The following is a 16435-nucleotide window of genomic DNA, read 5'->3' as shown; positions in this document are numbered from 1 at the left end:
GGAATCCCCAGCCTCCTCTTTCCTCCCATCTTCCCTGATACCAGCCCCTCTTCATAGGAGTCCTCTCAGTACTTCTAACATCCTGGTCCCAGAGCCCTGATCCTCTCCCCTCACTTGTCCAGTGCAGACAAGTTTCTGGGGGACCTTATATAAAAAAATAACCTAAGATCCATTGGCAATTCTGGTGCAGTCACACCCTTCATTTCTCTCTGAACACCACCACATCCCCCATCATCAAAGAAGTTTCCGTCTTGGCATGGCAGGAGCAACTCTCCCTTCAACAGATCCATCCAGCAATCATCCTACCTCGCTTCAGGTCCCAGCTTCCCCACCCTCATTTTCCTCCAGCACCAGCAGCCCTACCTACTTGGTCCCTACAGTGAGACAAGGAGGGATATGGGCTGGAAAGGTATTGCATGAAGTCGGAGGAGAAACACATTGCTGTGGGGGCTGCCACCTGGGAAGCACTGTGGACTATGTTCACCAGGGAAATTCAGTCTGAACTGAAACCTGAAGGCATGGACATCACATGTCAATTAGCCCCCATGCGGGACAGGAACAGCAGTGGGCACAGCACATCATCACTAATTTCAACATGATGATGATCCACAGCCTCACCAGCACATGGCAGTCCTCTGAGAAAGTGAATCAGAAAATGGACAAGTCTTTATTCCACATTTCTCACCTCCTGGCAATGGAGGTACCTTGCTAGAACTGAGATTGGACATAGAGATATTCAGTCAGTAGGATGAGGCCCCCTTTGGCATCTTCCCACAAGAAGCCAGTGCCAAAGCCTACAACTGGAAGGAGGCAATGCAGAAGGTGGGCACACAGCTGGAAGTGGAGGAGCTGGGTCCACAGGCAGAGCAGCCAGAGGAGGCCCAGGAGAAACCTCCACTCACAAATGCTCAGCATGCTGCACATCTGCTAGCCCAGTCATGTGAAAGCAAGGCACAGCAATGAGTTGTTTGATTGAGTCCAAGAAGCCTCTCACAATTACCTTGTGCAAGCTGGCTTTCAACATCACCTCCCTTTCCCTAAGTACCACCTTCAGTGTGGGTACGTCTCTTGCATGGAAGGTCTTCTAGGAGACAGTCCATGTGATCAACGAGCTCTACCTGGTAGATGTTATCCATGCATGTACACATTTTGCCCACCCTCCCCAGGCCAGGTATGAGGAGTTCTGCTACTGGCAACATATGTACAATATGGTAGTGGAGGTGGTGGTGGATTTCAAGGAATGTTGCTAGGTTGCTATGCAGGAATGCATGGAGGTATCATGATGTAATTGCCTCCTGGAATTTCCCCTTGACAAACTGAAAAGAGGTGTCATCTTCAGAACCCTCTCCTCCAGCTTTTTTTTTAGACGGGGGGGCAGCTCTCTCAGGTTACAGTCTCTCAGATGGATTCTTCAGATCCAGAGGAGGGTGAGGAGAAGAGGTGGGCTTTGCTGTTTCAAGGTCACAAAGTGAAGATACTCAGAGAGTGAGAGCCAGCCTATCTTGGAAAAGGAGGAAGACATGTCAGAACAGGAAGAGTGGAGACTGAGGAGGAATTTGTTGACGATGTAAGGAAACAACAGGTGAAGCAAGCAGACCAGTTAAGAAGTGTCTGATGTTCCTGCCATCTAAGCATCGAGCAGCAGGAGCCACCCTGAGGGTGGAGAAAGGATCTTTTGGAAAGGGAGGGAAGGAGAAGTTGGTTCAGTTTGGATTCAGCTCTTCACATGGGCAAACACTACTCCCACATCTTAAAGAGATTGTTGCTTTGCTATATGCTGTAACCTGTGGAACAAAAATAAAGGACTGTGCATCTAAGGCAGGGGTCCTCAAACTTTTTAAACAGGGGGCCAGTTCACTGTCCCCCAGACTGTTGGGGGACAGGCCTATAGTTTGAAAAAAGTATGAACAAATTCCTATGCACACTGCACATTAAAAATAAGTGTAATAAAAATTAAATTAATTAAAATTAAAAATAATTAAAAATTAAAAACTGTTTGCACCACTCCCTGCAAAGGGGTAGTTAGGGTGGTAGAGAAGGAGAAGCGCAAAGGCAATCACACAAGTGATAGTGACTTGCATTTTTCCCTTGAACAAGAAAATGCTGAAGGACTTTCATAAAAGGAAAATGTGCTTAGTACTATAAGACCTGGTCTTCAATGAGATAGTCATCTACCAGCTGGCAATATAGATACAGGGTGTCCTGGTCCCTATTGTCAGGAGGACAGTCCTCTGTTTGAAGGCATCTAGTATTCAAAGGGCAGTTCAGTCCATCTCCAGCTGAAAAGATCTGTAAGAAGAGAAAGCTGGAGCCTTGAGCAATTAACAGTTAACAGCTGAAGAACAGACTGAGTTAGGCATCCAGATGCTTCATTTCCATTTGTGTGTGTGTACGTGTGCACATTTGCATATATGACAAAATCTGTGTGGTTCTGTGTCTTGTACTCTTTTTGATAATGCATTCCCTATTTTCTGGCAATGTATCTGTGCCCCTACATGTCAGAAATGCTTTCCCATATTCCCTACCCCAATCCCTTGGCCTAGAAAACTAGAATGTCAGCTAGGCTAGGACACTTATCCCCAACATCTAGTTTTCTTCATACAGCAAATTCAGTAATTTGAGTCCTGCCTGCAGTCCGAAATCTTGCAGCTCAGTGACACTTTTGTCAGTTCAGCAAGAACTGGTTTAAACAAGACCAGCAGTCTATCCAACAAAAAGTGATGCTATCAAGGCATCTTGTTGCAACGTCTTGTTGCTGCTGCTGCCGTTGTTTCCACTTTTTAGCTCCTCTCATTGCCTAGTTAAATATAACCATTATTATAATGAGATCAAGCTTCCATGAGCACCAAACCTGGGGGCAGCTGCTCAACAGTGGCAGCAGCTTGCCTATTGAAGCCATGGCTCCCGCACCTCTGCAGCTCCCGCATCCCCAGGAACATGGCTCACATACTTAAAAATGGATTTAAAAAGTTATATTTTTCTTACCTCCATTCCTTTTTAGTGTTCTTCGTCTCTCTCTTCCGCCCTCTTCTCTTCTGTTTCCTGCTCCATATTCCTGCTGTGTATATACATGCAAGTGGGGGGTGGGGAGAGGTGGCACACACGCAGTTGAGCTTTTACAATTAAGCCCATGTGCTGGCTCTCTGCTCAGTTTCAAAGAACTCCTGCGCCAGCTCAGAGCTTTTGGACTTGCGAGTGAGTCCAAAAACTCTAAGGCGGGCTGGATAAATGAGCATGGCAGGCCAGATCTACCCCATGGGCCGTAGTTTGAGGACTCATGATCTAAGGTTTCATTTTTCATTTTAATTTCATTTTTGACACACCTACCTGATGGACTGTGGGAATATTGTGAACCTAATCTATCTAGACTTTAGCAAAAACTTTGACAAAGTGCCTCACAACATCCTGATTACAACGCTAGGAAAAAATGGGCTAGATAGTGCAATCATTAAATGGATCCACGATTGGCTGCAAAATTAGACTTAAGAGAGTGCTCATCAATGGCATGTTCTCAAGCTAGGATGAGGTAACAAGTGGGATGCTGAGGGTTCTATCCTGGGACTAGTACTCAACATTTTTACTAATGATTTAGATGGGGAAGAACATGGAGAGAGAATTAAATTTGCAGAAGACATAAAGCTGGGTAGAATACCAAATAGCTTGGATGGCAGAGATAAGAGCCAAGGTGATCTTGATAGGCTGCAACACTGGGTAGAGAAGAGCAGAATGAAATTCAATAAGGACGAATGTCAAGTTCTCCACTTAGGAACAAGAAACCAAATGCATTGTTACAAAAAGGGGAACACTTCACTCAATAATACAGCCAATGAGAAGGATCTTGGTATTGTTGTTTATCACACAACAGTGTGATGCAGCTGCAAAAAGGGCAAATGCTATTTTGGGCTGTGTTAACAGAAGCATCACTTTCAAAACACATGAAGTTCTAGTTGCCCTATTATCAGCACTAGTCAGAGCTCACCTGGAGTACTGTGTCCAGTTCTGGACTCCTAAGTTTAAAAAAGATGCAGACAAGCTAGAAAGGGTACAGAGGATGCCAACAAGGATGATTCAGGTACTGGAGTCAAAGCCCTATGAGGAAAGATTGAAAGAACTAGGCATGTTCAACTTCAAGAGAAGACTAAGGGGTGATATGATAGCACTCTACAAGTACCTGAAAGAGCTATCACAAAGAGGAAGGACCAGATCTCTTCTTGTTCATTCTAGAGTGCAGGACATGGAATAATGGACTTAGGTTTTAAAAAACCAGATTTAGACTATACACCAGGAAGAATTTCCTGACTGTCAGAGCAGTACAACAATGGAACCTATTACTTGGGGAAGTTGTGGGCTCTCCCACACTAGAAACATTCAGAAAGCATCTAGACTGCCATCTGAGTGTTATGGCATAACTTAGTGTCCTGCAATAGCAGGGAGCTGGACCCAATGGCCTTCTGGCCCCTTCCAACTCTATGATCCTAAAGGAGAGGGAGAAGAGACCTGCTGACAACACTTGTCAATGGGAAGCCCATCCAGCCCCTGCTTCTGGATAACCAGGCTTTCACTTTGCTGATGGTATCCTACTACTTCCCCAAAAGAACCAAGTAGAAGAATTTCAGCTCCTGCCACAGCCATCCCAGGTTTGCAGTGCCAAGATGGAAGCCAACTTCTCTCTGCACCCAGGAAAATACCAGTTTACAGAAGCCCCTCATGTTTTTGTCCTCATCCTCACTTTTATCACAGCTGCCAGACGGAGCTCATTGATTATGTGGAACATCCCTCAGAAGACCATGCAGTGAATATTTCTGCAGTGAAGCTCATACTCAGTGGAAGGTAGCTGCTGTTGAAAACCAGCTTGAACAGGATGATAGCAAAGTATTCCTGGAGCAAAATGGAACATCTTGTTACTATATCAACTTGTTACTTTGGATTATCCTCCCAGTTTTGAAAGCCATTATCTCAAAGGTGTTCGTGGACATGCAGAATGGTGCAGAAGTGAGCATCATCCCAAGTAGCCACATCCAGCATAGAAATCCAAACCATCTCTCATTTGCTGATCTGGATAGGGTGTAGCACAGGAGAGCACTCCTGGCTATGCTTACCCAGGTGGGACAGACCCTCCCCTTTAGTACCATCAACTAAAAAATTTGTAGGAAAAGTAAGTGTTGGGGGCTTGAGTTGAGTGACTCATTCCCAAGTAAGGATTCTTCGCAAGGCTAAGGCTGATTACGAGCTGAGACTTGCCAAGAATATCAAGAGCAACAAAAAGGGCTTCCATCAGCATGAAAATAACAAGAGGAAGGGGAAACAGGTAGTGGGACCTCTAAATGAGGAAGCAGATCCAGTGACTGATATGAGGGAACAGGCACAGATGCTAAATGACTATTTTTGCCTCTGTGTTCTCCCCAGAGCAGGATAGGGGAGATCTGCATAGGAGATTAGATGAGGCCGGAGACTTAGGGGCACAGATTAGAGTCACCCCCCTAGAAATTGAGGGACTCCTCAGGGCATTGGACACTACAAAGGCACCAGGCCCTGACAGGTTACACCCGAGAGTACTTAAGAGTTTGTTTAAAAAAACACTCCTTTCCATTGGAAGAGAAAAATATTCCAGGCATGCAGAGAGTTCTTTTTAAAACTTTATTGCAATAAAGGGAACAGAAGAGAATGGTTTCCTTCCCAAATCTTCAGTTCACCTGAGCACATGTTCACACACTCCTTTTGAACCCTGCTCACAGCCACTTGTTCCCTCCTCCTTTCCCCTAATTGGCTAATAGGATACTGAGTTACATTCTGTCCACCCTCCTACTCCATGCTGCCCCAACACCGGCCCTTCTTCCCAATCCAGCCCTGCCCGCCCCCCATGGGCTACAGTAGGCTCATTTTGTTCTGCCCAGCTTGTCAATTAAACAATCAGCAAGTATTTAGCCCTCCTGCCTATGTGCCTGTTTCCCCATACTTTGTGCCATCTGATTTTGGCCCCTCCCCTCCTTTGGGCTAAGTAATTTTCTTTGTTACCTTTTTAAATCTCTTTTCCCCCTTGTTTCAAATAATCTCCCCACTTCTCTTTCTTATCAAGTTGGCAGGGGTTCTCTCACGCCCAGTGGCCTCCATTTTTGAGGCCTCGTGGAGAACGGGGGAAGTTCCAGAGGACTGGAGGGTGGCATCAGTGGTCCCAATTTTCAGAAAGGGTAGTAGAAGGTGTTGGGAAAATTTGGATAAATCCTGTCTGAAAAGCATTACTCCTGTGTGCCTTTGCATTGTGGGATCAAATCCTGTCCTCCTTCTCAAAACCAAGCTGTCACTGTTTAAAATGGCATTTCCCCGCTCCTTTCTCTCACCTTTAACTGTAGGCTACAGTAGGCCATTTTAGCCCAAATATACATTGTAAATAGTCATTGTTGGAATTCAGTTTACAATAATCTTTTGATAGCCCAGAGGACTTCATGTGCCCTGATCATGCAGAATGTTTAGGGTCTGAGCTTATCATGAGCTTACTATAGTTTCTAGTAGCTTGAATTTGCATGTCTGAGCAGACCTGGAGATGGGTTCAAGTTACTCAACTAAAGTGTCAATACAGGCAATTAGAACTATTTTAATCTCATTGTTACAGTGTGATTGACTGACATTTCTTTATCTGTTCTGTATGTGATGACCTCAGAATCTTATTGTAATCTCTGCATTCTGTCATCAATTGCCCTGTACCTGTGTACCTTTAAATGCCCTGTAATGGTATTGAAGCTTTGCAGCAGAGTTCATCTCTGCCTGCCCGGTAATGCAGCCTGCATTATCGTGAGTCAACCGCGGGAACCTTGGGAGTAAAACAATAAAGTCTCAGATGGTCTGGATGCTTGGTCTTTCCCATAAACCCGAGTTTTATTCCCTCTTCTCAAATTGAGATTCCGGGATTCTGACAAAGGGACATGGGGAATTACAGACCTGTTAGCCTTATGTCCATTGTAGGAAAAACAATGGAAAGGCTCATAATAGGGAGAGATCTAGTGATACTAGATAGGGAAGGGAGGCTGGCAGCCACACAACACAGCTTTCGCAAAAACAGGTCCTGCCAGACAAACCTTGTGGAATTCTATGACAAGGTTTCGAGATGGCTAGATGGAGGGGAGGCCTTTCAGCAAGGCCTTTGGCAAAGTGCCCCATGATATCCTGGTGGAGAAACTGAGGAGTTTTGGGATACACCAAAGCACAGTCCGGTGGATTAGGGCATGGTTGACTGACCGAAAGCAGAAGGTAACCATTAGTGGGGAATCATCGAGATGGCAGCCAGTGACAAGTGGGGTCCCCCAGGGCTCTGTCCTGGAGCCGATCCTGTTTAATCTTTTCATCAATTACATGGAAGAAGGGGTGAACAGTCTGCTGATCAAATTTGCAGACGATACTAAAACTGGGGCAGTGGCCACAACTGAGGAGCAGGTACTCCAGATCCAAAAGGATCTGGACAGACTATGGAAGTGGCTAGGAGACAACAGGATGGCGTTCAATGTGGATAAATGCAAGGTGTTGCACTTGGGACATAGGAATAGGTGTCATAAGTACAGGTTAGACTGGACATGCACATGGTGGGCATGTCGTGAGCGGAGCCGGCTGGAGCCGGGGGTCAGACTAGATGGCCCAGGAGACCCCTTTTGTCGCTCTGTTTCTATATTTCTATGTTTCTAAGTCATGTTAACTACTCGATTTGGACTTGATTTGGGAACAATGAGCAAGTGGCTCAACTCAAGATTTCTACATTTTTTATAACCAAGTCCATCCAAGACTTACCTCTGTTCATTTGGGAGGTTACTCAGTCAAAAAAAGAGATTAAATTAGTCTGACTGGGTTTATTTTTGATCAATGTTGTCTTCAGTAATCACTGCATTTTCTTAAAGATGCTTGCAAGACTGATTTTTAAATAATTTGTTCCAGAATTTTTCCAGGGATTGATGTCAGACTGAATGTTCTGCAGTTCCCAGGTTCATCTCCCCCTCCCCCCCCTTTTGAAGATAGGGACAATGTTAGCCCTTCTCCCGTCATCTGGCACTTCTCCTGATTACCTAGATTTATCAAAGATAATAGCCAGTGGTTCTGAGAGTTCCTCTGCTACCTCTTTTGTGGCTCTGGGATGAAGTTCATCATCAAATCTCTGGGATGGAGATTTGAATGCTTTTATTTCACTAGGTATTCCTTGACCATTTGTCTGTCCGTCTTGGGCTGCCACCACTCACTTGCAGCTTGTACTTCCACTTGGTTGTAGATTTTCTCATGGGAGAAGACTAAGGTGAAGTAGGAATTGAGTGCCTCTGTCTTTTGTTGTTTGTCTGTTATCACTCTGCCATTCACTTTAAGTAGCTGAACACCCTTATCTCTCATGCCTTTTGTTTTAGTTGTATCAGAAGGCCTTCTTATTGTTCTTAGCATCCATTGCTATTCTCAGTTCACTTCCTGCTTTAGCACTCCTGACACCATCCTGGCAATTCCTGGCTAGCTGTTTGTACTCTTCCTTTTGTCCTGGTCCTGTTTCCACTTCCTGTGCATGTCCTTTTTTTCTTTCGGGCTGTCACTTAATTTTTTATGGGGTCAGGTGGGCCTCCTCTGTTGTTTTCTACACTTTTTTTCCTTGTTTGAATTGTTCATAGTTGTGCTTGGAGAATCTTCTTTTCCAAAATTTCCCACCCCTCTTGAACTCCTTTTCCCCTAAGGGTGAGTTGCCATGGCACTTCACTTATCATTGTTCTGAGTTTGTCCCAGTTGGCTTTATTGAAGTCCAGGATACATGTTTGGCTGCAGTTAACCTTGTCTCCTTTATAATTGAGAATTCAAGTTACTAAGTTCCTCTTCATGTGGGATGAGGTGACTGAAGTGATGCAAAATAAATTCCTCCACATTTTCCAGAGCACCCTAGCTATGTTACAAGATGAAGTTGGCATACCCTCCTTTAAGGCTAACACATAAGACACTGTTGATTTGTAATCAACAGGTTAAAAAGTGCCTGGTTATCAGTTACCAAACCTAGGTGTTCAGGAAGGTTGAGCTAAGCTCCTCATCCCCAAACTGGAAATCCTCAGATAATGCTTCACATTATCTGAGGATTGTTACCTTACATTTGAGATAAAGGATCACTGATTTTGGAGGGACCAAAAATCAATCATAGATAAAGTGTTCAACATAAACTGCAACTGAGATAAATCTAACAAACACCAGGGCTTTTTTCTTGAGGTATAGGCATCCAAAAGTAAATCATACTCTGTAGCTGTAGCAGTATAGGACAATATTTCTGTTTCCAATGTTCTGTCATTACTCATTGTAGTGCAAATCATATAGAATGGCTAGAGATTTTTCTCTTGTATTTTTTGTCCTGAGATGTCAGATTTTGAGAAAAATTGAATGCTTTTATCCAATAAGGGCAATTATGTTAAATATTAGGTCACATTCTTTGCAGTAGCTGCTTGTAACGTCAGAATGGAACTGCATTTACTTATATGCAAGTGCTAGAAATTGCTTGATTTTTTAATTGTGGATTTGCTTGGCCATTTGTCTCTCCTGCTTTGTGATAACCTTTGGTTTTTAGTAAAGATTGCACTGAACTAAATAAAATCCTCTTGCAGTGCAAAGCTAGGCCCACCATGGTGGAGAGACTTTGCTCTCTGGGCACAAGTGTTAGGTATGCCTCTGCTTGCATCCACCCCAGAACCTCTCCACCTTCTTGGAAAAATTGCCTGTCAAAAATTGCCTGTCAATCTTCTCCTTTATCAGTGGTAACAATCTGTGACCCAATAAAATCTTAAAGATCCAACAAATGGATTTCCCAGACTGCACTCCTTTTTCCACCCTAACTAGCTAAATACAACAACTGAAAGGTAAAGGGGGAAAACCCTGCCTTTCAAGGAAAAGTTGGTGGAGTTTTTGCTGAGGATGTTTCTTAGAGGTAGGCAGATCTAAAATAAAATGGAGAGGATACCAAGTTGTTTTGCATACCCTTGCCTAAAAAAGTGAATGAAAATGGACATAATACTTTCACCTGAGAAGTCCATGAAATATTGAGTGAATGAAATACATCAACATTTGTTGTATATAGTCAATTCTCGTATGTTGAGTCCCATGTCCTAAAATCTCTTTGTCTATTATGATGCTAAAAGTTGGAAAGACACATTTGTTTCTAAGCAGATGGTAAGTGTGATCAAGTGTATATGGAGATGCAGAAAAGCTTTATCAGGAAAGTTTGCCATAAATAAACTACTTAGATTGCAGCAAAGGTTAAAGTTTCTCCAGCCAGTTTGTACATTAGACAATATATGATTCAATATGGTACAGGAGATAATGAGATGGCAAAGCATATCCAGATTCTTTTCTCTGGTCTGCTAGAATGCTCACAAGATGACTGGAAATACTACCATCAGACTAGCTTAACTCTGTACTATTATGGGAAAGGCTCTCATGCAGATTGTATAGAATGAATAAAATGTATTCAAAGACATATTCAAGCTATTTTTTTATTTTCAGCCCTAACATAACATTATTAGGATAATCTAATATTTTGCCAAATTTTCCTGTTTATACAGATATTAATTAGGCAGAATGAACACTTGGATATATTCTGGTCCAGTAAATTATACTCCTTCACAGCACCTAATTTGTGTCAAATGGACACTTTTATGAAAGTCAACTGAAATGTATATCTGGAATCAAAAGAAAAGTAATTCTGAGTTCCCAGGGGAAATTCAGACTTTTTTCTCCTTGAAGAGAACCCCACTCCAAAATAAATTGCTCTGAAACTGAGGGGAATTAGAAAAGCAGTTTGTGATAGCATGGAACACTGCTCTGCAAAGGGAGGAAAATGTCAAATACCATTGAGCTAGCATAAACCCAAGCCCTTTTTATCCATGCCCAATCTAAAATTCTAGTTCTCACAAGTAGGGATAACAATTCAAAGTCCATATCAGTTTCACATATGTTCTTCAGCTTATTTTGGCTAATCTGTGGCTTTAAAAACTCTGCTTGAAAATTTGCATATACATACCTTTACTGAATGTATCTTCTCACAAATAATGCATTTCTAAAGTATCTTAAAATGCATTTTGTTACTGTTTTTGAGCTAACGACTATATTGGAACATTTGGAAATGTGCAAAATTGAAATGATAACTGTGCTTTGATTATACAGTAGATCTGAATAACGTCATGACATGTGGCATGTCATGACTGGAGCCAGGTGGAGCCCGGGGTCAGATGGCCCAGGAGATCCCTTCTGACTCGCTCTGTTTCTTTGTTTCTATAGCACAATTCACTGCAGAGTTCTCAAGCACATCTACTCTCTAGTTAGTATGCCTGTTTTAAGAAAATAGAACATTTGTCATAACAGAACAATAGATGAATTTGGTAGAATTACCAATGATTTAAATTTCTGTACCCCAAGAAGAAACATACACATATATCTATTTAAAAAAAGAAAAATCTTTCATCGCTTTATTATTTTCTACCGTAGTGTTAGCATTCAACAAGAACCATCACTCTTCTACCATTTACAATTCTCTGTTGCATACTCTACAAATACATAATTATCAGGCATATACAGGGAAATGAACAATTCTTGTAAGGCTTAGAAGTGACACATTTGTACAGATTCTCAAAATGTATCATTCAAAATGTAAAAATTACCCATATAGCTCTGGAAGGGCTGATGCTACATTGACAAAACAGCAAATATATTTGCCAAAAAACCCCCACAAGACAGAAATAAAATATGCAATCTGGGCAGAAGATACAATCAGCTCAATCCATGTCCTGTTTAAATATGCAAATGCTCCAACGTGCACGCACAACTCCCACACAAGCAGTGAATTTGTATCAGAGGCCACGCAGTGCATACATCTACACAAAGCACAAGAAGCACCCCGCCCCCAAACACTGAAGTTGACAGGAAAGCCCACTTTAAAAGAGGTTCCAAGTGGCAAAGCCTACACAGAGCTTTGGATGAGCCAGTTAAGTACCAGCAATGTTGCAGGCTTATCAGTATAATACCTATAATTGTAGAGACATATTTATGCGACATGTAATAACCAACCTTTAGAAAATTTGGGAAAAAACATTAAACATTATACACACAATGAGGTAAATGTACCTTGGTCTTTTAAAGAGGTAATTTAAGTTTAAAGCAACTGATTAAAAAAACATGTAAAACCACTGAAATACTATTGAAACCACTTTAATGGCACAGTAGAAACAGGAGCTAAATAAAATGTGGATTCTTGGCATTCATCTGACAAAGCATTATTTTGCTAGAATAGCCTATTTCACATGATAATATGAAAGGCTATGAACATCTGGGCAGGCAAATTGAAATATATAATAAAACTCCAGCTTATGAGGATTAAAAGTCCCTAGCAAGTTCCAGCATTCCAAGTACAGAATTCTTTCAATACATTCTGTAAGTAATCTGATCATATGTCATGATCTCAAAACAATTTTAGACTAAAAAACTGTATAAAAACTGATATCAAATGCATATGGTGTGAAGATTTACAATTGTTCACTTCAGTAGTATACCAGAAACCATTCTAGTATATCTTTGAAATGATATAAAATTAATGTTAAGAGTGCTAAAATATTTTGGTCCCCTGGACTCTTCAGAACAAAACAATATTATATCTAAAAATATTAATGCTTTTGTGGGTAAAAGTTTAAAGATCTTATTACCAGGTCATGGAAAATCAAAAATCAGCTTCTACGACTCTTAAGAGATTGCTTCGAAAGGCAGGCAAGCTTTTAAGACACCGCCCCCATCCCCATCTCTGAACTCCACTATACCCTTCTCCAGCTTGATGAAGGGTCCCATGGATTCCCTCCTGCTCCAGATCCCAAGGCACTTTCCCACCCTTCGTTTTACTTCCAAATGGGTCATGGAAAACACAGCAGCTGTTAGAATAAATAAAACTTTTGCTTCCTTCCTCTGCTTCTCCATAGTGCCCCAGAACTAAGGGCAGTGCTCCTTAAGAACTGCCATCTTGTAATAAAATGCTTTGCAGTACACTGGGAGGCTCAAGGAAGAAGAGAAAGAAAAACACTTCCTTCACGCTGCTGTTGTGGCTACTGCTGCTTCTGCACTCCCACTTGAAAATAAGGAAAATGGAAGACTGGGATGGTGCTTTGGAGTCTGCCAGGAATGACCTGGGAAGGCAGCAGAGACAGCAAAAAGAAATGGGGAAACCTTCTGAAACACCAAATTGTTCCTGGATACTTCCCAGATTTTCCTGATTTGGGGAGGAAAACCAAGCTGAGGAAATACTCTAATTTTTCCATGACAAATTTGTACATGATCTTGCAAGCAACAGATAAAAAGTTCTATATTATATGCAGACACTCATTCACAAGACATTGACAAACAATGGAAAACATATAAACAAAATTCAAATTATGTTACAGCCAAAGCCACAAATAACTGTGTACAATTTTCAGGATAGGCAATTTGCCTGTTGCAAAGCCTACTTAAAGAACAGAAAAAAAGACCTCCCTAAAATTTTGAGCTACTTTACAGTGGTCTCCTTTTACAAGGTATGTTATATATTCTGGATATGTAATAAACTAAAATAGAAAAATCATTTTAACTGGAGGGAGTTATGGATAGTTAAGATAACAGATAGCTGCTACACAGTTAATGTTTACTATTTTTCTGCATTCGTGTAAAATGATTGCAAATCTTGAAATCTACACTTTTAATTCATCTCTGTGTTGAATAAAGGCAAAGCCAAGCTGATGCCTTTTGTTTAACACATTTTAAATTTTATGCAAATCAAGACTAGTTTAAGACTCCCATTTCTTTTCTCTTTCTTTTATAAATATAATTGTTTTAAAGATATTAGTAGTGATCCAACTTGTGTGCAAGATTTAAATATTTAAGAGACATTCAAAATATACCTTTAAACACAATTGTTGTGCATATTTTCAGTGTCCTTGGTGTCGGCACCAGATATTTTAATTTGGGATTTTTTTGCTGTTTTGCAGAACTAAACCCATTAGTTAGAAACCAAGTTTTCTAGTTAAGTGTATGCTGAGAAAAAATGGCTTACAGGTTCCCAGTTAACAGATGGAGGTCTCAGGTCAGACTTGCATATGAGGCTCTTCCCCGTAAGTTGGAGATGGCCAATGCAGAAAATTTTAACAGCTCCATCTGTGCAAATGGGCAGGGGGTAGAAAGCCGAGATTCAGTCCCTGCACCTCCCCAAAATTATACAATGGTACAGAAATAACCAACAGTGTGGACTATCTGTCAAGACATCGAGTATTAACCTGATCTACATAGCAGCCCCAGATGCTGGGAAATATCCCATTTTGCACATATAGATTATAACTATTAAGGCCAGATGCATGCATTATTTTCATATGTGGAGCACTCTTGGAAAAACAGGGATCAGCTTCTATTTTAGCAAAGTGCTATTCTTTGAACAGTTAAGGTCTTACTGAAACTCCCCCCGCCCCCCCGCCCATAGATGGCATTCAAGAGCTAGAATTTATTTTAAACAGGTGAGTACTCATATCAAATTTTAAAAGAACCTTCAAGTGCTTTTTACAAGAGTCCTTAAAAGTTAAATGTCACTTTTGATACTACAATTCATTGTGACGTACAACTGCAATAGCACTTAATAAATCTGTACACTTCAATTCCTACAGTCTACAGAATTGGAGTTTTTGGTAAAAAGAAAGGAATTCACATGTGAATATGGAATCCCCTTTTAGCTAAGAGCCATATCATTTAATGTCACACTATAAGCACCAAAGTTTTTGCATGTCCCTACTGAACTGCATTTAAGATTCAGAAGTGGCACTAACAGGTACAGTACAATGTACAAGGCAAGTAATGTTCTGAAGTGAAAAAGCAGAAATATAGTATAAAATATAATTGCATATACTGTGCATGTTCCTCTCAGTTGAATGCAGTCATGTCTCTAAATCCTGATAAAAAGTGTCCAATAGTCATGTACTGGTAGTCAAAGACTACACAATCTGGTAAGAATAAGCCAAGAGTGGTTCAGAATATACAGTGTACCATCATGAGCAAAGCAAATAGCTTAAGAAAATGTTCAAGACATCCTTCAATGCAATAAATAGTGTGCACCAGTGCCACTATCTGAAGCATGATCTTCGTGTTCTCAACAAAACAGAGACCAGTGTTAACCTTTAAAAATGAGTTACATATTACTGAAGCTAGGCTAGTGCCCTGGGAAAGAGGTGTTCATAGTGCACAATAAGAATCTGTACAACTGTTTACTGCATCTATAGAAATCTTGGGCTAATAACTGATCTTCCTATCCTGTGTATAAGGCAGCAATATCCTTCTGTTCCCTCAGTGAGGTAGAACAATTAGCCTTCTCAATGCACAAACCAGGTGCAGATATGGACCTTTAAGAGTTTCCTTCAATATCAAGACTACATTTTTATGCCTTCTTGCTGACTGAGCTGTGACAGCGTTTTCTTAATGCGTAAAGCTGTTAGCCTTGCTGCACCATTGGCATACCAACATTCCCGCATAATTTTGGCCATTACTCGTAATGCCTGTAATGCAAAAGAAAACAGTAACTTTAGTTTGCATACAATAATTTACATTTCTGTTATCACAAAGTAGGCAGTTAAAATGTTTTAAATTTCTGTGATCAACTTGTGTCAACAGATCAAATTTGAATTAATATCCTCCAAGAAAGCAAAATATCCTAAAATCCACAATTCAAAATAAAAATTTAAACTCACATTCTCACATTCTAACATTCCATTGATTTAAGTATGTTTAAATATTCTGATCTTGAAAATTCTCACCTCACAGCTCTGCCACCTGTTTGGAATATTGGGTCTTAGCTTCTGTTCACAAACAACTTTCCGCATTTCTTCAACTGAAGGGTCAGAAGGGACTAGGTCGTAATAGGGTAATTGATAATCTTCATGAATTCCTGATACGCACAAACAAAAATGCAGCTTAAGGGTCTGACATAAGTGTGATAAAGGAAATTATATTTTATTTCTTCTTATACCTACCACCAATTGAACACCGACGAGCTATTTCCCAGAAAACTAATCCCATTGCATAAATGTCTGCTCTTTTGAAAGATTCAAAATGCTTCATGTTTATAGAATCATCAAGTACCTCAGGAGCCATGTACCTATTAACATAACAATGAATAGATATTATTTACAAATTCACGATTTTCAACATCATTTTCTTTAGTTGAGGGATTATAAGTAGCCATAACCACTTTGTCGGTTTGGCATCATCTCACTATTGTCCTAGCTTTCCACTCCAACCGAAGGCACTGATCAGTGCTTCTAATGAAACAACTACAACAAAGGGCTACTGGATTCCTGTGAAGTGTTGTCATTTAAACAGTGTCTGCCTGTTCCACAGCCAATAAGCTACAAAGAGTCAGTCAGCTCAGTTCCTTTCCTTGATATATCGATGT

The 16435-nt window shown here is 41.0% G+C and overlaps 1 protein-coding gene across 3 annotated transcripts in view; it reads right to left on the bottom strand.

The window, feature by feature from the left end:
* Positions 1-11424: 11424 nt before the first annotated feature.
* Positions 11425-16435, bottom strand: part of TGFBR1 (transforming growth factor beta receptor 1) — a 50198-nt gene continuing 45187 nt past the window's right edge. For all 3 annotated transcript variants that reach the window (XM_044452812.1, XM_044452823.1, XM_044452815.1), the window contains exons 7-9: positions 16014-16138; positions 15798-15928; positions 11425-15539 (exon numbers count right to left, since the gene is read on the bottom strand). In XM_044452812.1, the coding sequence (XP_044308747.1) occupies positions 15414-15539; positions 15798-15928; positions 16014-16138 (382 nt within the window). In that variant the 3' untranslated portion in view covers positions 11425-15413. The remainder of the gene's footprint in view (positions 15540-15797; positions 15929-16013; positions 16139-16435) is intronic.

Source organism: Varanus komodoensis, unplaced genomic scaffold (genome assembly GCF_004798865.1).
Source record: "Varanus komodoensis strain SLA01 unplaced genomic scaffold, ASM479886v1 scaffold10, whole genome shotgun sequence".
Lineage (NCBI taxonomy): Eukaryota > Metazoa > Chordata > Lepidosauria > Squamata > Varanidae > Varanus > Varanus komodoensis.
Note: the sequence above shows the minus strand (reverse complement) of the source record. Positions and strands in the feature narration are given on the sequence as shown.